Source organism: Squalius cephalus (genome assembly GCF_949319135.1).
Source record: "Squalius cephalus genome assembly, chromosome: 2".
NCBI classification, from domain to species: Eukaryota; Metazoa; Chordata; class Actinopteri; order Cypriniformes; family Leuciscidae; genus Squalius; species Squalius cephalus.
Window position 1 is genome coordinate 1932365 of NC_137123.1, and position 27298 is coordinate 1959662.

At 45.2% G+C, this 27298-nt stretch overlaps 1 protein-coding gene across 3 annotated transcripts in view; it reads left to right on the plus strand.

Annotated features, from left to right (window-relative positions):
* Nucleotides 1–19019, plus strand: part of rexo5 (RNA exonuclease 5) — a 32731-nt gene extending 13712 nt beyond the window's left edge. For 2 of the 3 annotated variants that reach the window (XM_079864288.1, XM_079864287.1), the window contains 9 exons: nt 16823–16908; nt 16980–17106; nt 17325–17444; nt 17515–17652; nt 17820–17912; nt 17987–18206; nt 18329–18495; nt 18582–18709; nt 18814–19019. In XM_079864288.1, the coding sequence (XP_079720414.1) occupies nt 16823–16908; nt 16980–17106; nt 17325–17444; nt 17515–17652; nt 17820–17912; nt 17987–18206; nt 18329–18495; nt 18582–18709; nt 18814–18865 (1131 nt within the window). In that variant the 3' untranslated portion in view covers nt 18866–19019. The remainder of the gene's footprint in view (nt 1–16822; nt 16909–16979; nt 17107–17324; nt 17445–17514; nt 17653–17819; nt 17913–17986; nt 18207–18328; nt 18496–18581; nt 18710–18813) is intronic. The other variant, XM_079864289.1, reaches the window with a different exon arrangement.
* Nucleotides 19020–27298: the final 8279 nt, after the last annotated feature.

Below are 27298 nucleotides of genomic sequence, written 5' to 3' on the forward strand. Positions count from 1 at the left end.
ATGTAGATGGAGAAGAGAAGCGGTCCCAGCACTGAGCCCTGAGGCACACCAGTAGCTAGATGATAACAGTGATGGGGTAAACCATGTTTCTGAATGACAGACACTAGTGATGACATGTAGATGGAGAAGAGAAGCGGTCCCAGCACTGAGCCCTGAGGCACACCAGTAGCTAGATGATAACAGTGATGGGATAAACCATGTTTCTGAATGACAGATCTAGTGATGACATGTAGATGGAGAAGAGAGGCGGTCCCAGCACTGAGCCCTGAGCCACTCCAGTAGCTAGATGATAACAGTGATGGATAAACCATGTTTCTGAATGACAGATCTAGTGATGACATGTAGATGGAGAAGAGAAGCGGTCCCAGCACTGAGCCCTGAGGCACTCCAGTAGCTAGATGATAACAGTGATGGGATAAACCATGTTTCTGAATGACAGATCCCAGTGATGACATGTAGATGGAGAAGAGAAGCGGTCCCAGCACTGAGCCCTGAGGCACTCCAGTAGCTAGATGATAACAGTGATGAGATAAACCATGTTTCTGAATGACAGATCTAGTGATGACATGTAGATGGAGAAGAGAAGCGGTCCCAGCACTGAGCCCTGAGGCACTCCAGTAGCTAGATGATAACAGTGATGGGGTAAACCATGTTTCTGAATCACAGATCTAGTGATGACATGTAGATGGAGAAGAGAAGCGGTCCCAGCACTGAGCCCTGAGGCACACCAGTAGCTAGATGATAACAGTGATGGGATAAACCATGTTTCTGAATGACAGATCTAGTGATGACATGTAGATGGAGAAGAGAGGCGGTCCCAGCACTGAGCCCTGAGGCACTCCAGTAGCTAGATGATAACAGTGATGGGAAAAACCATGTTTCTGAATCACAGATCTAGTGATGACATGTAGATGGAGAAGAGAAGCGGTCCCAGCACTGAGCCCTGAGGCACACCAGTAACTAGATGATAACAGTGATGGGATAAACCATGTTTCTGAATGACAGATCTAGTGATGACATGTAGATGGAGAAGAGAGGCGGTCCCAGCACTGAGCCCTGAGGCACTCCAGTAGCTAGATGATAACAGTGATGGATAAACCATGTTTCTGAATGACAGATCCTAGTGATGACATGTAGATGGAGAAGAGAAGCGGCCCCAGCACTGAGCCCTGAGGCACTCCAGTAGCTAGATGATAACAGTGATGGGATAAACCATGTTTCTGAATGACAGATCTAGTGATGACATGTAGATGGAGAAGAGAAGCGGTCCCAGCACTGAGCCCTGAGGCACACCAGTAGCTAGATGATAACAGTGATGGGATAAACCATGTTTCTGAATGACAGACACTAGTGATGACATGTAGATGGAGAAGAGAAGCGGTCCCAGCACTGAGCCCTGAGGCACTCCAGTAGCTAGATGATAACAGTGATGGGATAAACCATGTTTCTGAATGACAGATCCTAGTGATGACATGTAGATGGAGAAGAGAGGCGGTCCCAGCACTGAGCCCTGAGGCACTCCAGTAGCTAGATGATAACAGTGATGGGAAAAACCATGTTTCTGAATGACAGACACTAGTGATGACATGTAGATGGAGAAGAGAGGCGGTCCCAGCATTGAGCCCTGAGGCACTCCAGTAGCTAGATGATAACAGTGATGGGGAAAACCATGTTTCTGAATGACAGATCCTAGTGATGACATGTAGATGGAGAAGAGAGGCGGTCCCAGCACTGAGCCCTGAGGCACTCCAGTAGCTAGATGATAACAGTGATGGGATAAACCATGTTTCTGAATGACAGATCCTAGTGATGACATGTAGATGGAGAAGAGAGGCGGTCCCAGCACTGAGCCCTGAGGCACTCCAGTAGCTAGATGATAACAGTGATGGGATAAACCATGTTTCTGAATGACAGATCCTAGTGATGACATGTAGATGGAGAAGAGAGGCGGTCCCAGCACTGAGCCCTGAGGCACTCCAGTAGCTAGATGATAACAGTGATGGGATAAACCATGTTTCTGAATGACAGATCTAGTGATGACATGTAGATGTAGAAGAGAAGCGGTCCCAGCACTGAGCCCTGAGGCACTCCAGTAGCTAGATGATAACAGTGATGGGATAAACCATGTTTCTGAATGACAGATCCTAGTGATGACATGTAGATGGAGAAGAGAGGCGGTCCCAGCACTGAGCCCTGAGGCACTCCAGTAGCTAGATGATAACAGTGATGGGAAAAACCATGTTTCTGAATGACAGACACTAGTGATGACATGTAGATGGAGAAGAGAAGTGGTCCCAGCACTGAGCCCTGAGGCACTCCAGTAGCTAGATGATAACAGTGATGGGATAAACCATGTTTCTGAATGATAGATCCTAATGATGACATGTAGATGGAGAAGAGAAGCGGTCCCAGCACTGAGCCCTGAGGCACTCCAGTAGCTAGATGATAACAGTGATGGGATAAACCATGTTTCTGAATGACAGATCCTAGTGATGACATGTAGATGGAGAAGAGAAGCGGTCCCAGCACTGAGCCCTGAGGCACTCCAGTAGCTAGATGATAACAGTGATGAGATAAACCATGTTTCTGAATGATAGATCCTAATGATGACATGTAGATGGAGAAGAGAAGCGGTCCCAGCACTGAGCCCTGAGGCACTCCAGTAGCTAGATGATAACAGTGATGGGATAAACCATGTTTCTGAATGACAGATCCTAGTGATGTCATGTAGATGGAGAAGAGAAGAGAGGCAGTCCCAGCACTGAGCCCTGAGGCACTCCAGTAGCTAGATGATAACAGTGATGGGATAAACCATGTTTCTGAATCACAGATCCTAGGGATGACATGTAGATGGAGAAGAGAAGCGGTCCCAGCACTGAGCCCTGAGGCACTCCAGTAGCTAGATGATAACAGTGATGGGATAAACCATGTTTCTGAATCACAGATCCTAGGGATGTCATGTAGATGGAGAAGAGAAGCGGTCCCAGCACTGAGCCCTGAGGCACTCCAGTAGCTAGATGATAACAGTGATGGGATAAACCATGTTTCTGAATCACAGATCCTAGGGATGACATGTAGATGGAGAAGAGAAGCGGTCCCAGCACTGAGCCCTGAGGCACACCAGTAGCTAGATGATAACAGTGATGGGATAAACCATGTTTCTGAATGACAGATCTAGTGATGACATGTAGATGGAGAAGAGAAGCGGTCCCAGCACTGAGCCCTGAGGCACTCCAGTAGCTAGATGATAACAGTGATGGGGTAAACCATGTTTCTGAATCACAGATCCTAGGGATGACATGTAGATGGAGAAGAGAAGCGGTCCCAGCACTGAGCCCTGAGGCACTCCAGTAGCTAGATGATAACAGTGATGGGATAAACCATGTTTCTGAATGACAGATCTAGTGATGACATGTAGATGGAGAAGAGAAGCGGTCCCAGCACTGAGCCCTGAGGCACTCCAGTAGCTAGATGATAACAGTGATGAGATAAACCATGTTTCTGAATGACAGATCTAGTGATGACATGTAGATGGAGAAGAGAAGCGGTCCCAGCACTGAGCCCTGAGGCACTCCAGTAGCTAGATGATAACAGTGATGGGGTAAACCATGTTTCTGAATGACAGACACTAGTGATGACATGTAGATGGAGAAGAGAAGCGGTCCCAGCACTGAGCCCTGAGGCACACCAGTAGCTAGATGATAACAGTGATGGGGTAAACCATGTTTCTGAATGACAGACACTAGTGATGACATGTAGATGGAGAAGAGAAGCGGTCCCAGCACTGAGCCCTGAGGCACACCAGTAGCTAGATGATAACAGTGATGGGATAAACCATGTTTCTGAATGACAGATCTAGTGATGACATGTAGATGGAGAAGAGAGGCGGTCCCAGCACTGAGCCCTGAGCCACTCCAGTAGCTAGATGATAACAGTGATGGATAAACCATGTTTCTGAATGACAGATCTAGTGATGACATGTAGATGGAGAAGAGAGGCGGTCCCAGCACTGAGCCCTGAGGCACTCCAGTAGCTAGATGATAACAGTGATGGGGTAAACCATGTTTCTGAATGACAGATCTAGTGATGACATGTAGATGGAGAAGAGAAGCGGTCCCAGCACTGAGCCCTGAGGCACTCCAGTAGCTAGATGATAACAGTGATGGGATAAACCATGTTTCTGAATGACAGATCCCAGTGATGACATGTAGATGGAGAAGAGAAGCGGTCCCAGCACTGAGCCCTGAGGCACTCCAGTAGCTAGATGATAACAGTGATGAGATAAACCATGTTTCTGAATGACAGATCTAGTGATGACATGTAGATGGAGAAGAGAAGCGGTCCCAGCACTGAGCCCTGAGGCACTCCAGTAGCTAGATGATAACAGTGATGGGGTAAACCATGTTTCTGAATCACAGATCTAGTGATGACATGTAGATGGAGAAGAGAAGCGGTCCCAGCACTGAGCCCTGAGGCACACCAGTAGCTAGATGATAACAGTGATGGGATAAACCATGTTTCTGAATGACAGATCTAGTGATGACATGTAGATGGAGAAGAGAGGCGGTCCCAGCACTGAGCCCTGAGGCACTCCAGTAGCTAGATGATAACAGTGATGGGAAAAACCATGTTTCTGAATCACAGATCTAGTGATGACATGTAGATGGAGAAGAGAAGCGGTCCCAGCACTGAGCCCTGAGGCACACCAGTAACTAGATGATAACAGTGATGGGATAAACCATGTTTCTGAATGACAGATCTAGTGATGACATGTAGATGGAGAAGAGAGGCGGTCCCAGCACTGAGCCCTGAGGCACTCCAGTAGCTAGATGATAACAGTGATGGATAAACCATGTTTCTGAATGACAGATCCTAGTGATGACATGTAGATGGAGAAGAGAAGCGGCCCCAGCACTGAGCCCTGAGGCACTCCAGTAGCTAGATGATAACAGTGATGGGATAAACCATGTTTCTGAATGACAGATCTAGTGATGACATGTAGATGGAGAAGAGAAGCGGTCCCAGCACTGAGCCCTGAGGCACACCAGTAGCTAGATGATAACAGTGATGGGATAAACCATGTTTCTGAATGACAGACACTAGTGATGACATGTAGATGGAGAAGAGAAGCGGTCCCAGCACTGAGCCCTGAGGCACTCCAGTAGCTAGATGATAACAGTGATGGGATAAACCATGTTTCTGAATGACAGATCCTAGTGATGACATGTAGATGGAGAAGAGAGGCGGTCCCAGCACTGAGCCCTGAGGCACTCCAGTAGCTAGATGATAACAGTGATGGGAAAAACCATGTTTCTGAATGACAGACACTAGTGATGACATGTAGATGGAGAAGAGAGGCGGTCCCAGCATTGAGCCCTGAGGCACTCCAGTAGCTAGATGATAACAGTGATGGGGAAAACCATGTTTCTGAATGACAGATCCTAGTGATGACATGTAGATGGAGAAGAGAGGCGGTCCCAGCACTGAGCCCTGAGGCACTCCAGTAGCTAGATGATAACAGTGATGGGGAAAACCATGTTTCTGAATGACAGATCCTAGTGATGACATGTAGATGGAGAAGAGAAGCGGTCCCAGCACTGAGCCCTGAGGCACTCCAGTAGCTAGATGATAACAGTGATGGGATAAACCATGTTTCTGAATGACAGATCCTAGTGATGACATGTAGATGGAGAAGAGAGGCGGTCCCAGCACTGAGCCCTGAGGCACTCCAGTAGCTAGATGATAACAGTGATGGGATAAACCATGTTTCTGAATGACAGATCCTAGTGATGACATGTAGATGGAGAAGAGAGGCGGTCCCAGCACTGAGCCCTGAGGCACTCCAGTAGCTAGATGATAACAGTGATGGGATAAACCATGTTTCTGAATGACAGATCTAGTGATGACATGTAGATGTAGAAGAGAAGCGGTCCCAGCACTGAGCCCTGAGGCACTCCAGTAGCTAGATGATAACAGTGATGGGATAAACCATGTTTCTGAATGACAGATCCTAGTGATGACATGTAGATGGAGAAGAGAGGCGGTCCCAGCACTGAGCCCTGAGGCACTCCAGTAGCTAGATGATAACAGTGATGGGAAAAACCATGTTTCTGAATGACAGACACTAGTGATGACATGTAGATGGAGAAGAGAAGTGGTCCCAGCACTGAGCCCTGAGGCACTCCAGTAGCTAGATGATAACAGTGATGGGATAAACCATGTTTCTGAATGATAGATCCTAATGATGACATGTAGATGGAGAAGAGAAGCGGTCCCAGCACTGAGCCCTGAGGCACTCCAGTAGCTAGATGATAACAGTGATGGGATAAACCATGTTTCTGAATGACAGATCCTAGTGATGACATGTAGATGGAGAAGAGAAGCGGTCCCAGCACTGAGCCCTGAGGCACTCCAGTAGCTAGATGATAACAGTGATGAGATAAACCATGTTTCTGAATGATAGATCCTAATGATGACATGTAGATGGAGAAGAGAAGCGGTCCCAGCACTGAGCCCTGAGGCACTCCAGTAGCTAGATGATAACAGTGATGGGATAAACCATGTTTCTGAATGACAGATCCTAGTGATGTCATGTAGATGGAGAAGAGAAGAGAGGCAGTCCCAGCACTGAGCCCTGAGGCACTCCAGTAGCTAGATGATAACAGTGATGGGATAAACCATGTTTCTGAATCACAGATCCTAGGGATGTCATGTAGATGGAGAAGAGAAGCGGTCCCAGCACTGAGCCCTGAGGCACTCCAGTAGCTAGATGATAACAGTGATGGGATAAACCATGTTTCTGAATCACAGATCCTAGGGATGACATGTAGATGGAGAAGAGAAGCGGTCCCAGCACTGAGCCCTGAGGCACACCAGTAGCTAGATGATAACAGTGATGGGATAAACCATGTTTCTGAATGACAGATCTAGTGATGACATGTAGATGGAGAAGAGAAGCGGTCCCAGCACTGAGCCCTGAGGCACTCCAGTAGCTAGATGATAACAGTGATGGGGTAAACCATGTTTCTGAATCACAGATCCTAGGGATGACATGTAGATGGAGAAGAGAAGCGGTCCCAGCACTGAGCCCTGAGGCACTCCAGTAGCTAGATGATAACAGTGATGGGATAAACCATGTTTCTGAATCACAGATCCTAGGGATGACATGTAGATGGAGAAGAGAAGCGGTCCCAGCACTGAGCCCTGAGGCACTCCAGTAGCTAGATGATAACAGTGATGGGATAAACCATGTGTCTGAATGACAGATCCTAGTGATGTCATGTAGATGGAGAAGAGAAGCGGTCCCAGCACTGAGCCCTGAGGCACTCCAGTAGCTAGATGATAACACTGATGGGAAAAACCATGTTTCTGAATGACAGATCTAGTGATGACATGTAGATGGAGAAGAGAAGCGGTCCCAGCACTGAGCCCTGAGGCACTCCAGTAGCTAGATGATAACACTGATGGGAAAAACCATGTTTCTGAATGACAGATCTAGTGATGTCATGTAGATGGAGAAGAGAGGCGGTCCCAGCATTGAGCCCTGAGGCACTCCAGTAGCTAGATGATAACAGTGATGGGGAAAACCATGTTTCTGAATGACAGATCCTAGTGATGACATGTAGATGGAGAAGAGAGGCGGTCCCAGCACTGAGCCCTGAGGCACTCCAGTAGCTAGATGATAACAGTGATGGGATAAACCATGTTTCTGAATGACAGATCCTAGTGATGACATGTAGATGGAGAAGAGAGGCGGTCCCAGCACTGAGCCCTGAGGCACTCCAGTAGCTAGATGATAACAGTGATGGGATAAACCATGTTTCTGAATGACAGATCCTAGTGATGACATGTAGATGGAGAAGAGAGGCGGTCCCAGCACTGAGCCCTGAGGCACTCCAGTAGCTAGATGATAACAGTGATGGGATAAACCATGTTTCTGAATGACAGATCTAGTGATGACATGTAGATGTAGAAGAGAAGCGGTCCCAGCACTGAGCCCTGAGGCACTCCAGTAGCTAGATGATAACAGTGATGGGATAAACCATGTTTCTGAATGACAGATCCTAGTGATGACATGTAGATGGAGAAGAGAGGCGGTCCCAGCACTGAGCCCTGAGGCACTCCAGTAGCTAGATGATAACAGTGATGGGAAAAACCATGTTTCTGAATGACAGACACTAGTGATGACATGTAGATGGAGAAGAGAAGTGGTCCCAGCACTGAGCCCTGAGGCACTCCAGTAGCTAGATGATAACAGTGATGGGATAAACCATGTTTCTGAATGATAGATCCTAATGATGACATGTAGATGGAGAAGAGAAGCGGTCCCAGCACTGAGCCCTGAGGCACTCCAGTAGCTAGATGATAACAGTGATGGGATAAACCATGTTTCTGAATGACAGATCCTAGTGATGACATGTAGATGGAGAAGAGAAGCGGTCCCAGCACTGAGCCCTGAGGCACTCCAGTAGCTAGATGATAACAGTGATGAGATAAACCATGTTTCTGAATGATAGATCCTAATGATGACATGTAGATGGAGAAGAGAAGCGGTCCCAGCACTGAGCCCTGAGGCACTCCAGTAGCTAGATGATAACAGTGATGGGATAAACCATGTTTCTGAATGACAGATCCTAGTGATGTCATGTAGATGGAGAAGAGAAGAGAGGCAGTCCCAGCACTGAGCCCTGAGGCACTCCAGTAGCTAGATGATAACAGTGATGGGATAAACCATGTTTCTGAATCACAGATCCTAGGGATGACATGTAGATGGAGAAGAGAAGCGGTCCCAGCACTGAGCCCTGAGGCACTCCAGTAGCTAGATGATAACAGTGATGGGATAAACCATGTTTCTGAATCACAGATCCTAGGGATGTCATGTAGATGGAGAAGAGAAGCGGTCCCAGCACTGAGCCCTGAGGCACTCCAGTAGCTAGATGATAACAGTGATGGGATAAACCATGTTTCTGAATCACAGATCCTAGGGATGACATGTAGATGGAGAAGAGAAGCGGTCCCAGCACTGAGCCCTGAGGCACACCAGTAGCTAGATGATAACAGTGATGGGATAAACCATGTTTCTGAATGACAGATCTAGTGATGACATGTAGATGGAGAAGAGAAGCGGTCCCAGCACTGAGCCCTGAGGCACTCCAGTAGCTAGATGATAACAGTGATGGGGTAAACCATGTTTCTGAATCACAGATCCTAGGGATGACATGTAGATGGAGAAGAGAAGCGGTCCCAGCACTGAGCCCTGAGGCACTCCAGTAGCTAGATGATAACAGTGATGGGATAAACCATGTTTCTGAATGACAGATCTAGTGATGACATGTAGATGGAGAAGAGAAGCGGTCCCAGCACTGAGCCCTGAGGCACTCCAGTAGCTAGATGATAACAGTGATGAGATAAACCATGTTTCTGAATGACAGATCTAGTGATGACATGTAGATGGAGAAGAGAAGCGGTCCCAGCACTGAGCCCTGAGGCACTCCAGTAGCTAGATGATAACAGTGATGGGGTAAACCATGTTTCTGAATGACAGACACTAGTGATGACATGTAGATGGAGAAGAGAAGCGGTCCCAGCACTGAGCCCTGAGGCACACCAGTAGCTAGATGATAACAGTGATGGGGTAAACCATGTTTCTGAATGACAGACACTAGTGATGACATGTAGATGGAGAAGAGAAGCGGTCCCAGCACTGAGCCCTGAGGCACACCAGTAGCTAGATGATAACAGTGATGGGATAAACCATGTTTCTGAATGACAGATCTAGTGATGACATGTAGATGGAGAAGAGAGGCGGTCCCAGCACTGAGCCCTGAGCCACTCCAGTAGCTAGATGATAACAGTGATGGATAAACCATGTTTCTGAATGACAGATCTAGTGATGACATGTAGATGGAGAAGAGAGGCGGTCCCAGCACTGAGCCCTGAGGCACTCCAGTAGCTAGATGATAACAGTGATGGGGTAAACCATGTTTCTGAATGACAGATCTAGTGATGACATGTAGATGGAGAAGAGAAGCGGTCCCAGCACTGAGCCCTGAGGCACTCCAGTAGCTAGATGATAACAGTGATGGGATAAACCATGTTTCTGAATGACAGATCCCAGTGATGACATGTAGATGGAGAAGAGAAGCGGTCCCAGCACTGAGCCCTGAGGCACTCCAGTAGCTAGATGATAACAGTGATGAGATAAACCATGTTTCTGAATGACAGATCTAGTGATGACATGTAGATGGAGAAGAGAAGCGGTCCCAGCACTGAGCCCTGAGGCACTCCAGTAGCTAGATGATAACAGTGATGGGGTAAACCATGTTTCTGAATCACAGATCTAGTGATGACATGTAGATGGAGAAGAGAAGCGGTCCCAGCACTGAGCCCTGAGGCACACCAGTAGCTAGATGATAACAGTGATGGGATAAACCATGTTTCTGAATGACAGATCTAGTGATGACATGTAGATGGAGAAGAGAGGCGGTCCCAGCACTGAGCCCTGAGGCACTCCAGTAGCTAGATGATAACAGTGATGGGAAAAACCATGTTTCTGAATCACAGATCTAGTGATGACATGTAGATGGAGAAGAGAAGCGGTCCCAGCACTGAGCCCTGAGGCACACCAGTAACTAGATGATAACAGTGATGGGATAAACCATGTTTCTGAATGACAGATCTAGTGATGACATGTAGATGGAGAAGAGAGGCGGTCCCAGCACTGAGCCCTGAGGCACTCCAGTAGCTAGATGATAACAGTGATGGATAAACCATGTTTCTGAATGACAGATCCTAGTGATGACATGTAGATGGAGAAGAGAAGCGGCCCCAGCACTGAGCCCTGAGGCACTCCAGTAGCTAGATGATAACAGTGATGGGATAAACCATGTTTCTGAATGACAGATCTAGTGATGACATGTAGATGGAGAAGAGAAGCGGTCCCAGCACTGAGCCCTGAGGCACACCAGTAGCTAGATGATAACAGTGATGGGATAAACCATGTTTCTGAATGACAGACACTAGTGATGACATGTAGATGGAGAAGAGAAGCGGTCCCAGCACTGAGCCCTGAGGCACTCCAGTAGCTAGATGATAACAGTGATGGGATAAACCATGTTTCTGAATGACAGATCCTAGTGATGACATGTAGATGGAGAAGAGAGGCGGTCCCAGCACTGAGCCCTGAGGCACTCCAGTAGCTAGATGATAACAGTGATGGGAAAAACCATGTTTCTGAATGACAGACACTAGTGATGACATGTAGATGGAGAAGAGAGGCGGTCCCAGCATTGAGCCCTGAGGCACTCCAGTAGCTAGATGATAACAGTGATGGGGAAAACCATGTTTCTGAATGACAGATCCTAGTGATGACATGTAGATGGAGAAGAGAGGCGGTCCCAGCACTGAGCCCTGAGGCACTCCAGTAGCTAGATGATAACAGTGATGGGGAAAACCATGTTTCTGAATGACAGATCCTAGTGATGACATGTAGATGGAGAAGAGAAGCGGTCCCAGCACTGAGCCCTGAGGCACTCCAGTAGCTAGATGATAACAGTGATGGGATAAACCATGTTTCTGAATGACAGATCCTAGTGATGACATGTAGATGGAGAAGAGAGGCGGTCCCAGCACTGAGCCCTGAGGCACTCCAGTAGCTAGATGATAACAGTGATGGGATAAACCATGTTTCTGAATGACAGATCCTAGTGATGACATGTAGATGGAGAAGAGAGGCGGTCCCAGCACTGAGCCCTGAGGCACTCCAGTAGCTAGATGATAACAGTGATGGGATAAACCATGTTTCTGAATGACAGATCTAGTGATGACATGTAGATGTAGAAGAGAAGCGGTCCCAGCACTGAGCCCTGAGGCACTCCAGTAGCTAGATGATAACAGTGATGGGATAAACCATGTTTCTGAATGACAGATCCTAGTGATGACATGTAGATGGAGAAGAGAGGCGGTCCCAGCACTGAGCCCTGAGGCACTCCAGTAGCTAGATGATAACAGTGATGGGAAAAACCATGTTTCTGAATGACAGACACTAGTGATGACATGTAGATGGAGAAGAGAAGTGGTCCCAGCACTGAGCCCTGAGGCACTCCAGTAGCTAGATGATAACAGTGATGGGATAAACCATGTTTCTGAATGATAGATCCTAATGATGACATGTAGATGGAGAAGAGAAGCGGTCCCAGCACTGAGCCCTGAGGCACTCCAGTAGCTAGATGATAACAGTGATGGGATAAACCATGTTTCTGAATGACAGATCCTAGTGATGACATGTAGATGGAGAAGAGAAGCGGTCCCAGCACTGAGCCCTGAGGCACTCCAGTAGCTAGATGATAACAGTGATGAGATAAACCATGTTTCTGAATGATAGATCCTAATGATGACATGTAGATGGAGAAGAGAAGCGGTCCCAGCACTGAGCCCTGAGGCACTCCAGTAGCTAGATGATAACAGTGATGGGATAAACCATGTTTCTGAATGACAGATCCTAGTGATGTCATGTAGATGGAGAAGAGAAGAGAGGCAGTCCCAGCACTGAGCCCTGAGGCACTCCAGTAGCTAGATGATAACAGTGATGGGATAAACCATGTTTCTGAATCACAGATCCTAGGGATGTCATGTAGATGGAGAAGAGAAGCGGTCCCAGCACTGAGCCCTGAGGCACTCCAGTAGCTAGATGATAACAGTGATGGGATAAACCATGTTTCTGAATCACAGATCCTAGGGATGACATGTAGATGGAGAAGAGAAGCGGTCCCAGCACTGAGCCCTGAGGCACACCAGTAGCTAGATGATAACAGTGATGGGATAAACCATGTTTCTGAATGACAGATCTAGTGATGACATGTAGATGGAGAAGAGAAGCGGTCCCAGCACTGAGCCCTGAGGCACTCCAGTAGCTAGATGATAACAGTGATGGGGTAAACCATGTTTCTGAATCACAGATCCTAGGGATGACATGTAGATGGAGAAGAGAAGCGGTCCCAGCACTGAGCCCTGAGGCACTCCAGTAGCTAGATGATAACAGTGATGGGATAAACCATGTTTCTGAATCACAGATCCTAGGGATGACATGTAGATGGAGAAGAGAAGCGGTCCCAGCACTGAGCCCTGAGGCACTCCAGTAGCTAGATGATAACAGTGATGGGATAAACCATGTGTCTGAATGACAGATCCTAGTGATGTCATGTAGATGGAGAAGAGAAGCGGTCCCAGCACTGAGCCCTGAGGCACTCCAGTAGCTAGATGATAACACTGATGGGAAAAACCATGTTTCTGAATGACAGATCTAGTGATGACATGTAGATGGAGAAGAGAAGCGGTCCCAGCACTGAGCCCTGAGGCACTCCAGTAGCTAGATGATAACACTGATGGGAAAAACCATGTTTCTGAATGACAGATCTAGTGATGTCATGTAGATGGAGAAGAGAAGCGGTCCCAGCACTGAGCCCTGAGGCACTCCAGTAGCTAGATGATAACAGTGATGGGATAAACCATGTTTCTGAATCACAGATCCTAGGGATGTCATGTAGATGGAGAAGAGAAGCGGTCCCAGCACTGAGCCCTGAGGCACTCCAGTAGCTAGATGATAACAGTGATGGGATAAACCATGTTTCTGAATCACAGATCCTAGGGATGACATGTAGATGGAGAAGAGAAGCGGTCCCAGCACTGAGCCCTGAGGCACACCAGTAGCTAGATGATAACAGTGATGGGATAAACCATGTTTCTGAATGACAGATCTAGTGATGACATGTAGATGGAGAAGAGAAGCGGTCCCAGCACTGAGCCCTGAGGCACTCCAGTAGCTAGATGATAACAGTGATGGGGTAAACCATGTTTCTGAATCACAGATCCTAGGGATGACATGTAGATGGAGAAGAGAAGCGGTCCCAGCACTGAGCCCTGAGGCACTCCAGTAGCTAGATGATAACAGTGATGGGATAAACCATGTTTCTGAATCACAGATCCTAGGGATGACATGTAGATGGAGAAGAGAAGCGGTCCCAGCACTGAGCCCTGAGGCACTCCAGTAGCTAGATGATAACAGTGATGGGATAAACCATGTGTCTGAATGACAGATCCTAGTGATGTCATGTAGATGGAGAAGAGAAGCGGTCCCAGCACTGAGCCCTGAGGCACTCCAGTAGCTAGATGATAACACTGATGGGAAAAACCATGTTTCTGAATGACAGACACTAATGATGACATGTAGATGGAGAAGAGAAGCGGTCCCAGCACTGAGCCCTGAGGCACTCCAGTAGCTAGATGATAACAGTGATGGGATAAACCATGTTTCTGAATGACAGACACTAGTGATGACATGTAGATGGAGAAGAGAAGCGGTCCCAGCACTGAGCCCTGAGGCACTCCAGTAGCTAGATGATAACAGTGATGGGATAAACCATGTTTCTGAATCACAGATCCTAGGGATGTCATGTAGATGGAGAAGAGAAGCGGTCCCAGCACTGAGCCCTGAGGCACTCCAGTAGCTAGATGATAACAGTGATGGGATAAACCATGTTTCTGAATCACAGATCCTAGGGATGACATGTAGATGGAGAAGAGAGAAGCGGTCCCAGCACTGAGCCCTGAGGCACACCAGTAGCTAGATGATAACAGTGATGGGATAAACCATGTTTCTGAATGACAGATCTAGTGATGACATGTAGATGGAGAAGAGAAGCGGTCCCAGCACTGAGCCCTGAGGCACTCCAGTAGCTAGATGATAACAGTGATGGGAAAAACCATGTTTCTGAATGACAGATCCTAGTGATGACATGTAGATGTAGAAGAGAAGCGGTCCCAGCACTGAGCCCTGAGGCACTCCAGTAGCTAGATGATAACAGTGATGGGGTAAACCATGTTTCTGAATGACAGATCCTAGGGATGACATGTAGATGGAGAAGAGAAGCGGTCCCAGCACTGAGCCCTGAGGCACTCCAGTAGCTAGATGATAACAGTGATGGGATAAACCATGTTTCTGAATGACAGATCCTAGGGATGACATGTAGATGGAGAAGAGAAGCGGTCCCAGCACTGAGCCCTGAGGCACACCAGTAGCTAGATGATAACAGTGATGGGATAAACCATGTTTCTGAATGACAGATCTAGTGATGACATGTAGATGGAGAAGAGAAGCGGTCCCAGCACTGAGCCCTGAGGCACACCAGTATCTAGATGATAATAGTGATGGGATAAACCATGTTTCTGAATGACAGACACTAGGGATGACATGTAGATGGAGAAGAGAAGCGGTCCCAGCACTGAGCCCTGAGGCACTCCAGTAGCTAGATGATAACAGTGATGGGATAAACCATGTTTCTGAATCACAGATCCTAGTGATGTCATGTAGATGGAGAAGAGAAGCGGTCCCAGCACTGAGCCCTGAGGCACTCCAGTAGCTAGATGATAACAGTGATGGGAAAAACCATGTTTCTGAATGACAGATCCTAGTGATGACATGTAGATGGAGAAGAGAAGCGGTCCCAGCACTGAGCCCTGAGGCACTCCAGTAGCTAGATGATAACAGTGATGGGATAAACCATGTTTCTGAATGACAGATCCTAGTGATGACATGTAGATGGAGAAGAGAAGCGGTCCCAGCACTGAGCCCTGAGGCACTCCAGTAGCTAGATGATAACAGTGATGGGATAAACCATGTTTCTGAATCACAGATCCTAGTGATGTCATGTAGATGGAGAAGAGAAGCGGTCCCAGCACTGAGCCCTGAGGCACTCCAGTAGCTAGATGATAACTGTGATGGGATAAACCATGTTTCTGAATCACAGATCCTAGTGATGTCATGTAGATGGAGAAGAGAAGTGGTCCCAGCACTGAGCCCTGAGGCACTCCAGTAGCTAGATGATAACAGTGATGGGGTAAACCATGTTTCTGAATCACAGATCCTAGGGATGACATGTAGATGGAGAAGAGAAGCGGTCCCAGCACTGAGCCCTGAGGCACACCAGTAGCTAGATGATAACAGTGATGAGATAAACCATGTTTCTGAATGACAGATCTAGTGATGACATGTAGATGGAGAAGAGAAGCGGTCCCAGCACTGAGCCCTGAGGCACACCAGTAGCTAGATGATAACAGTGATGAGATAAACCATGTTTCTGAATGACAGATCTAGTGATGACATGTAGATGGAGAAGAGAAGCGGTCCCAGCACTGAGCCCTGAGGCACTCCAGTAGCTAGATGATAACAGTGATGGGGAAAACCATGTTTCTGAATCACAGATCCTAGTGATGTCATGTAGATGGAGAAGAGAAGCGGTCCCAGCACTGAGCCCTGAGGCACTCCAGTAGCTAGATGTTGGGTCTTAGACACCACACCCCTTCACGATACCCTAAAGGACCTACCTGAGAGGTAAGACTTGAACCATTGGAGTGCGGTTCCCGAGATGCCCTTCATCTTTAGGATTGACAGGAGGATCTGGTGGTTAACTGTGTCAAAGGCAGCAGACAGATCCAGCAGGATGAGAACTGAGGATTTGGAAGCTGCTCTTGCCAGTCTCAGAGCTTCAATTACTGAGAGCAGGGCCGTCTCAGTGTAGTGTCCTCTTTTAAAACCAGGCTGATTGTTTTCCAGTAGGTTGTTCTGTGTAAGGAAGGAAGAGATCTGGTTGAAAACAACTCGTTCAAGTGTTTTCGCGACAAATGGAAGCGATTGTCTCTCTCTCTCTCTCAGCTGGTCGAGTCTCAGTGATTGTCTCAGTGATTGTCTCTCTCTCTCTCTCTCTCTCTCTCTCTCTCTTTCAGGTGTTAGAGTCTCAGTGATTGTCTCTCTCTCTCTCTCTCTCAGGTGGTAGAGGATCATCTGGATGAACTGTGGGATGCTCCTGAGATCGATGACTCTGATCACCAGATCTCGTCTGATCAGCGCTTCAGGTACTCGACTCTTTATCTGACGCGTGACACTCTGAGGACGTTCCTTTCTGATGGTCTCTCTGTCCAATCAGCTCTCTCCGCTTCGGCCACGCCCTCTACGGGTCTGGCCAATCAGCAGTGTTCCTGGGCGGAGCTGTGGAGACCAACGGTTCAGTGGCCAATCAGTGCAGGAGACAGCAGTGCTCCAGTGACAGAGAGGTGTGTGTGTGTGTGTGAGAGAGAGAGTGTGTGAGTGTTTGTTACAGAGTGTTTGTTAGAGAGAGCGAGTGTGTGTGTGTGTGTGTGTGTGTATGTGAGTGTGTAGGTGGTGTGTGTTCATCTGTATCTCACTGTCTGTGTGTGTGTGTGAGAGAGAGAGTGTGTGAGTGTGTAGGTGGTGGGTGTTCATCTGTATCTCACTGTGTGTGTGTGTGTAGGTGGTGTGTGTGTTCAGACGGCTGGTTCAGTTGTACTCGCTCAGTGTCCTTCGGTTCTCATCGTTCAGCAACACACTGAATCACATGACAGCGACGGGACGACAGCAGCACCTGCAGCAGGTACACACACACACACACACACACACACACACACACACGACTGTATGACGTTGACGTGAGTGTGTTCCAGGTGTGTGAGGGTCTGAGGCAGATGTGTGTGTTGTATATCGGCCCGCTGCCCGCCGACAGCACAGAGAGAGACATACACACACTCCTGAAGCACTGCGGACGCCTCCGGACCATACGCCTGCTGCAGCACACACACGCGGTAACACACACACACACACCCACACACACACGGTAACACACACACACACACACGGGGTAACACACACACACATACACATGGGGTAACACACACACACACACGGAGTTCAACACACACACACACTGAATGTAGTTGTCGTCTCTCTCTCTCTGTGTGTGTGTGTGTAGGTTCACGCTGAGGTGGTGTTTGAGCATCTTGAAGGAGCTCAGCTCGCACTAGATCTCCTGAATGGACACCAGATCAACGACTGCACCATCAAGGTCTCGCATTCACACACTTCATTAGATTACACACACACACACACACAGCTCTGAGGTTCTGCTGTGTTGATCAGGTCCGGCGACCCGTACACGAGCTCTGTCTGGATCTGGACCAGCGTGTGTCTGAGCGTCGGGACGACCCCCTCATTGGTCACATGATCTACGTGTGTAACCTGTCCACTAAACCCCGTCGCCATGACGACCAGCTCCAGACCTTCACGCAGTTCGGCCCCGTTCAGCAGATCAGCAGCGCCGCAGAGCATGCTGGGAAACGCCCCCGACACGCCCTCATCAGTGCGTATGAAGCCCACACAGCTTCATTCATATCATATCATGGAAGAAGATTACAGCGAGAGAGTCCTCATTATGTGTGTGTGTGTGTGTGCGTGTGTGTGTGTGTGTGTGTGTGTGTATAGAGTTCGCGAGCGCTGACAGCGTTCAGGCCTCAGTGGGCGTCGCCCTTCAGATCGGCAACAGGAAGCTGTCAGTCTGTCACGCTCTGACTCCGCCCCACATGACCTCATGGACACACACACACCCCGTTACTACGGAAACCAGCCCAGAGCAGACGGAGGAGTGTGAGGTGAGTGACAGCTGTCAGTCAAATGGTAACGCCTCTGTTGTTTCTGCTAGTTATGAGATGAAATGAAAGTGTCATGTGACCTCCAGGTGTCATGTGACCTCCAGGAGCCAGCGCTGGAGCGCCGGATGAAGAAGCTGGATGGGAAAGTGGGAAAAGTGTTTCGAGCGCTGGAGAGAAACTGCCTGAGCATCGTGATCCTGCCTGGAGCCAGGAGGTACAGTTACAATCTCACTCATAATTACACACACACACACAGAGTCCTGTGTGAGTTTGTGTATCAGTGTGACTCATGTTGTGTGTGTGTGTGTGTGTGTGCAGTGGTGGCATGGATCATCTCGGCCTCTGCTTTGTTCACATCAAACAGACGTGACTCGCCTGTGATTGGCTGAAGGGATTCCAGCTCGCCTGTGATTGGCTGAAGGGATCCCCAGCTCGTCTGTGATTGGCTGAAGGGATTCTGTGTTTTTATATCACACTTTTACTGTGTTTAAATACTGTTGAGAATAAAGAGTTTTACCCATGAACAGACTCGCTTCTTCCTGGAGAATGACCTCAGCACAGCAGCCCTGATGATCCTCACAGCAGAGAACGCTGACAGGGCACAGAGAGCTTTATACTTCAGGACACACTGGGAAATACTGAGCTTTGCTGTGTCTCCCAGTCTTTACACAGCTCCACATGGGATTTTACTGTGATCTACTGGCAGCAGAGTTGCCAGTCAGTTATTATAATAATTTGTTTTTATTACAGTTTATTGCCATTAACTAATTTAGAATGTTTTACACTGTTTTATTTTTCTCCATCTTACACCTTTAACCCTTTTATCCCCACATAATCTTGTGGACAGATCCAGGGGATCCAGAGACCGGTCTCCTCAGTTCCTCAGACTAAAGGAAAGGGGACGGGGATGTAGACATGTTTCAGTCCATCAAAATCACAATCTGCTAATATTCACTAAACACACTTAAAGGGGGGGTGAAATGCTGTTTCATGCATACTGAGTTTTTTACACTGTTAAAGAGTTGGATTCCCATGCTAAACATGGACAAAGTTTCAAAAGTTAAGTTGTACGTTTGAAGGAGTATTTTTGTTCCAAAAATACTCCTTCCGGTTTGTCACAAGTTTCGGAAAGTTTTTTTCGAGTATGGCTCTGTCTTACGTAAGAGAGAGCGGAATTTCCTTATATGGGTCCTAAGGGCACTTCTCCGCGGCCGCGCGCGCACTCGCAGACCAGAGAGAGAAGAGAGCGAAAGCAGTTCGCCATCAAAGCGCTATGCTCGGCTTTAGGGAAGTCAATGTCACCAAAGAATGGGTTTTTGGTTGGCAGGGCAAGACAACCCTGCACAGATTCCCAAAGAACCCGGCGTTAAGGGAATAATGGATGGAGTTTGTTTTTGCGAAGCATCAACGGAGGTTGTGCACGACTCTTTGTTCCCTGCATTTCGACGATGATTGTTTTATAAACAAAGCCCAGATCGACGATTTGCAGATCGTCTAATGCTTAAGGATCGAGCAGTCACAATGATAAAGTTTCGCTGTCGCGTGCGGTGAGTAAACTACTTCAAATGTCTCTCTGTGTTGTTGTTAGATCAGTTAGCACAGCTATAGCACACCGCCCACACGGCCCGCCCCCAGCCGCTCGTTTTTTTCCGGAAAGACTCGGTACAGCCTATCTTTAACTTATAAATATAATAAATCTAAAGACGTTTTGGAGATATGAAGGATGCAATACTACTCTATAGGTACTCAAGATTAACAGGAGATTGAGTGAAAATGAGCATTTCACCCCCCCTTTAAAGGGATACTCCACTTTTTTTGGAAATAGGCTCATTTTACAACTCCTCCAGAGTTAAACAGTTGAGTTTTACCGTTTTCGAATCCATTCAGCCGAGTTTCTGATATTTAGAAGAATATCAGTAACCAGACAGTTTCTGGTCTCATTGACTTCCATAGTAGGAAAAAATATATACTATGGAAGTCAATGAGACCAGAAACTGTCTGGTTACTGATATTCTTCTAAATATCAGAAACTCGGCTGAATGGATTCGAAAACGGTAAAACTCAACTGTTTAACTCTGGAGGAGTTGTAAAATGAGCCTATTTCCAAAAAAAGTGGAGTATCCCTTTAAGCTGGTCAGTAAAAAACATGTGGAAATATGTTCTCTGTACTCTGCAAAAAATGCTTGTCTTGTTTCCAGTCCAAATATCTAGAAATTCTCAAACCAATATGCATTTACTAGATGAGTAAAGTGACGTAAGATATTATGTCCTGTTTTTTCCGGGGGAATTAATAAAAATGAAGTGAGTTGATGCTTAAAAAAAGCAAAATGATCTTCCATTGGGGTCAGAAACATAATGTTAATTCAGACAGAAACGAGATCATTTTTCTGACCCCATTGGCAGATCATTTTGCTTTTTTTAAGCATCAACTCACTTCATTTTTATATATTTACCCAGAAAACACGACTTAATATCTACAATAACAAGGCACTTTTAAGTTAAAAATAAAAATAAATACTTACCAAAATGTGTTTTAATCCATTAGTCTCGCTGTAGTCAGTTATTTTTTTCAGTGTCGCATTTGGTGCAATATAGACAGACATGCGAGACGCGACACGTTCAGAATTAATAGTAAACGACAGAACAGCGCGAGCGGGAAGCGGCGCACCTCACGCGATTGCTCCACTAAGGTGGTGACCATCTTGAAATTTCAAGTAGCTGTGGGTGGCTTATTGTCTAGTGACCATCAGAGACTGCTCATGCCAATTTTCATGCTTGTATCACCAAATAAACCACTATATCACTTAACTGCTCCACTAAGGTGTCGGCCATCTTGAAAAAATGCCCACCATCTTGAAATTTCAAGTAGTTGTAGGTGGCTTATTGTCTAGTGACCATCAGAGACTGCTCATGCCAATTTTCATGCTTGTATCACCAAATAAACCACTATATCACTTAACTGCTCCACTAAGGTGTCGGCCATCTTGAAAAAATGCCCACCATCTTGAAATTTCAAGTAGTTGTGGGTGGCGTATTGTCAAGTGACCCACAGAGACTGTTCATGCCAATTTTCATGCTTGTATCACCAAATAAACCACTATATCACTTAACTGCTCCACTAAGGTGTCGGCCATCTTGAAAAATTAAAAATCTTGAAATTTCAAGTGGCTCGGACAATTTTCTTGTCAAGTGACCCATGGAGACTGCTCATGCCAATTTTCACGCTTGTATCATAAACTGAACGATTATATCACTTAGCCGCTCCACTATAATGACACATTGCTCTACTTATTGTGAGTGTTGTCATGTTTGTACTTAATTGCAATCTCCAGGAATTTCAAAGCAGCTGGAAAAAGTGTGCAAGTTGAAGGGTTGTGAAAAAATAAGTAAATGGTTGCATAGTATAAAACCACATCTATAAGCAGTGGCCCTGAAAGAGTGGCTAAATGGACGTCTATGCTAAACCATATGCAAAATAAGCACACACATGACGACAGCAATTTTCCAGCATGTCTACATGGAACAAGGAGAAGTCGAGACACTAAAAAGTGTCTAGCTGCTGGTATGTAGGCTAAAGAAGCAATAGTTACTTTTAACCCTTGTGTTATGTTGCGGGTCAATTTGACCCGTTTAGATTTTCTAGTTGTTGGAAATACTGGTTAACCAATGTTTTTTTTCTTGACATTTTGTGACTTTTTCTAATTTATCATCATGAACATGCATGCAAAGTTTCAACATGCTGGTGTTTTTTGACATATACAAACAAAATTACTGTTCCTTTCGTGATGTTCGCGGGTCCGTTTGACCCGCATATTTTAACGCTATAAGGCAACTGTACGGACCCAAAATAATAACATTTCTTGGTTATATTTTGTTATTTTATTTTTTTACTACCTTATGAAGCTAAAAAATGAGGTTTTCCACACTTATTTCAATACAGAAAAATATTTTGTCAGCCACAGATGGTAAAAATTACCTATCATTTATTTTTTCAAGCTACCTGAAATAATATTAAACCTTTTTTTTTTTTTTTTTTTTTTTTGATATTTTGTGACTTTTTCACATTTATCATCATGAACATGCATGCAAAGTTTCAACATACTGGTGTTTTTTTTTTGACATATACAAACAAAATTACTATTACGTTTGTGATGTCCATCATAGGCAGCTATTCAAAAGCAACTGTACAGACACAAAATAAAAAACATTTATTTTATGTATGTCAGGGCATCAACTCCAGTTCTAAAGTGTAAGTGTATCTAAAAGTGCTCCAACCCAAACCAAACACACTTGAAAAAGCTAAATCATGGTGTTCAGAATTTATTGCAAATTACAAATGAAAATCTTTGACAGACAGATAGTAAAATAAGCTCTCATTTATATATTCAAGATATCTGAAATATATTGAGACTTCGACATAGACAGCAGGAAAAATTAGCTCAGATTAATTGATTAATTGTTCAGTTATGATGTTCTAAGCAAAAAAATAAAAAATTAAAAAAATGTATATGCAAATATATATAAATTTAACGTATATTCAAATTTTAAATAGTTTTAAAAAATGGTTAAAAAACATTTTCATTAAATCATATCTTCAGATATATATATTTTGGAATATTTGACAAATGTTGATATTAAAAGTTTACAGTTTGAACCTGAATCTTGTGTGATTTTTGAGGAATTGTATTGAATCCAATGCGGGTCAATTTGACCCGGACCATAAGGGGAGTGCACAGAATTCCAACATAACACGAGGGTTAAACAATGTATGCAGATCATATAGCTTGCCTTTTTTTATTTAAAATTACATATCATACTATAGTAACACTTCCAATAATTTAGGAACACTGCCATATTTCAAGTTGGAGAGAGTTCTCTCCAACAAGAGAATTTTGAAGGATGTCGCCAAGCTAAGTCCGCACTTCCAGACTTCTTCTATCGAGGTTTTCCACAGTGTAATACTGCGGTTTACACCAAAAAATGAGGTTTTTCCATTTCTGGGAATGTTGTGCAGGTAATGTTATTGTTGTAGAAATAAATTTACTTTTACATACACTGTAGACATTGTATGTTGAAAATGTATTATTGCTCTGTAGACTATACCTGGCTGCACTACATTACAATGAGAATGCCGGGCGTCCTCAAGCCACAACAGCCGCTGGTCGACCGGTGTTCACAGTGACCTCTCCGAAGGCCGAGAAGGGAGAATACCGGGTCAGAGAGGTTAAGACACAAGCAACCTTCAGTATGTATAAAATGAGTTTACTTAAATGTACATATCTTTTTTGCAAAGCTATTTGAAAACTCAATATTTTACTAATTAAAAATAAAATAAAATGTATATTGCACAGGATATGTGGATGGCCTGCTGGACCTCATATTTGATAAAGTCTTTGTGGAACCTGCACCATATGTGGATGATGTTTTGAGGATGCCAATGCCACCAGCATTGTGTGCGGAGTATGACCGGCCAGAGAAGGAGGAGGCCATAAAAAAAAATAAAAAAACGTTATCACAGTATTTGTGTTTGTAGTTTCAAAAAATTGCACGAACGTTATCACAGTGTTTGTGTGTGTGTGTGTGTGTGTTGCACATCCATAATTACAAAGGGGACGCGATTAAAACTCTATAAGTACATAAATGTATCAAATAACCATTCCGAGGCGTCCTGCTCCATTCGCAGTCTCTTCATCATCTGGGTCTGACTCCGGTTCAAACATGTACGGCTGAATGCCATACAAAACAGCGGGTCTCTCACTCTCAGCCATTCTGCCTCTACCGACTGCAAGTTACGCCCTCATCCAAAGGCAGGGCGGGGATATGCAGCTCATTTACATTTAAGGTGGTACACACCAAAACAGCTCTTTTTAAAACAGGCCCCAAAAATGACATTTTCAAATGGTTATAGTAAATTAACTGTGGGGTATTTTGTGCTGAAACTTCACAAATACATTCTGGGGACACCCGAGACCAATATTACATCTTGTAAAAAGGGGCATAATAGGTGCCCTTTAAGGGAAAAATAAGTTGATTTTAAATTTCATGGCATCAACACATCTCAAAAAAGCCGTGTTTCCCACTGTGTGGCATCCCCTCTTCTCTTTATACCAGTCTGCAAACGTCTGGGGACTGAGGAGACGAGTTGCTCAAGTTTAGGAAGAGGAATGTTGTCCCATTCTTGTCCAATACAGGCTTCTAGTTGCTCAACTGTCTTAGGTCTTCTTTGTTGAATCTTCCTCTTTATGATGCACCAAATGTTTCTATGGGTGAAAGATCTGGACTGCAGGCTGGCCATTTCAGTGCCCGGATCCTTCTTCTACACAGCCATGATATTGTAATTGATGCAGTATATGGTCTGGCATTGTCATGTTGGAAAATGCAAGGTCTTCCCTGAAAGAGACGACGTCTGGATGGGAGCATATGTTGTTCTAGAACTTGGATATACCTTTCAGCATTGATGGTGTGTCCAGATGTGTAAGCTGCCCATGCCACACGCACTCATGCAACCCCATACCATCAGAGATGCAGGCTTCTGAACCGAGCGCTGATAACAACTCGGGTTGTCCTTTTCTTCTTTAGTCTGGATGACATGGCATCCCAGTTTTCCAAAAAGAACTTCATATTTTGATTCGTCTGACCACAGAACAGTTTTCCACTTTGCCACAGTCCATTTTAATGAGCCTTGGCCCAGAGAAAACTACTGCGCTTCTGGATCCTGTTTAGATATGGCTTCTTTTTTGACCTATAGAGTTTTAGCCGGCAACGGTGAATGGCACGGTGAATTGTGTTCACCGACAATGTTTTCTGGAAATATTCCTGAGCCCATGTTGTGATTTCCATTACAGTAGCATTCCTGTATGTGATGCAGTGCCGTCTAAGGGCCCGAAGGTCACGGGCATCCAGTTTTTTTTTCCGGCCCTTACGCACAGAGATTGTTCCAGATTCTCTGGATCTTTGGATGATATTATGCACTGTAGATGATGATAACTTCAAACTCTTTGCAATTTTTCTCTGAGAAACTCCTTTCTGATATTGTTCCACTATTTTTCGCTGCAGCATTGGGGGAATTGGTGATCCTCTGCCCATCTTGACTTCTGAGAGACACTGCCACTCTGAGAGGCTCTTTTTATACCCAATCATGTTGCCAGTTGACCTAATAAGTTGCAAATTGGTCCTCCAGCTGTTCCTTATATGTACATTTAACTTTTCCGGCCTCTTATTGCTACCTGTCCCAACTTTTTCTGGAATGTGTAGCTCTCATGAAATCCAAAATGAGCCAATATTTGGCATGACATTTCAAAATGTCTCACTTTCAACATTTGATATGTTATCTATATTCTATTGTGAATAAAATATAAGTTTATGAGATTTGTAAATTATTCCATTCCTTTTTTACTCACAATTTGTACAGTGTCCCAACTTTTTCTGATTTGTCTGAATTAAGTGAGTTGATGCTTAAAAAAGCAAAATGATCTGCCAATGGGGTCAGAAAAATAATGTTAATTCAAACAGAAACGAGATTATTTTTCTGACCCCATTGGCAGATCATTTAGCTTTTATAAGCATCAACTCACTTAATTTTTTATTTCCTCAGAAAACAAGACTTCTACTCACTTTTACTACTTTAGTAAATGCATTTTGATTTAAGAAATGTTTGATATTTGGACTGGAAACAAGACAAGAATACTAAGTAAGAAGAGCATGTTTTGCAGTGTACTTGTGTAAGTTGAGTGAAGGTTCAAGAGAATTAACAAATCACAGATTCTTGGATTGTTTTGCACTAAAAGCAAAATAAAGGAGATCCTGTAAATGACCAGAGCTTATAAAATAAGCAGAGAATTAGTTCCCAAGAGGGTCTGATGCAGGTGTGACCGCGTAACACTGACCTTTCTCTCCTTTCACACCCACACACACACCACACACACCACCTGACAGATATGTCGTGAGAAATCACACACGTGTGTGTGAGAGAGAGAGACAGACGCTGACTTCACACAGAGAAAGGTCCAGCGGATAGTAGCGTGTTTTATACCTTTTTATGTACTATAATAATTCGCGCCCGCGCCCGACACCGGTTCATCCCTCAGTGCCGTTCTCTCTCACTCCGCTTCCGGGAGATCGTGTATTATCCGGTCTCAACATGAGGCGGGGTGTGCGTTATAATCATCAGGAGCCGTTTCCATGAACAGGTCATGCTAGAATTGTGTATTTCTAAAAAAATATGTTTTTAATTATTTACATTTTTTAATTCCTAAAAAAATAGATTTGTTTATGAATTAGGTCGAATTCCTAAATAATTGGGTCACGGCTTACGTGGGAAACTGCAGGTAAACCAGTCGTTGTTCCATGTGTGCCGCTAACACAGAAACTGCGAACATCAAATGGAAAATGTATTCAGTGCATGAAAGAAGAAAACCCCAAACCCACAGAGACTTCTCCTGTTCTCACACATCAGTCCACACACACATACATTTACAAATATAAATGGTGTTTCGTAAGCTTATACAATACAATACAACATTGGCACGTAGTAGTTCAACACACACAAAGCAGAATGTATTCAGAGTCTTTTAAATAGATCAGGAGAAATAAGGCAACTACACTTCAACATAGACCGTGAACACAGCACTGAGAGACGAAGGGCTTATCTACACAGCGAGCGATCATCAACAGAACAGGGAACAGGCGTACAAACAGGGAACAAATACTGAAGCAGAACTCAGGCGAACAGGAACAGGGAAAACCAGACTAAAACAGTTAAACTGAACACACCCCATTGCACACACACAGGTTATTTACGCAT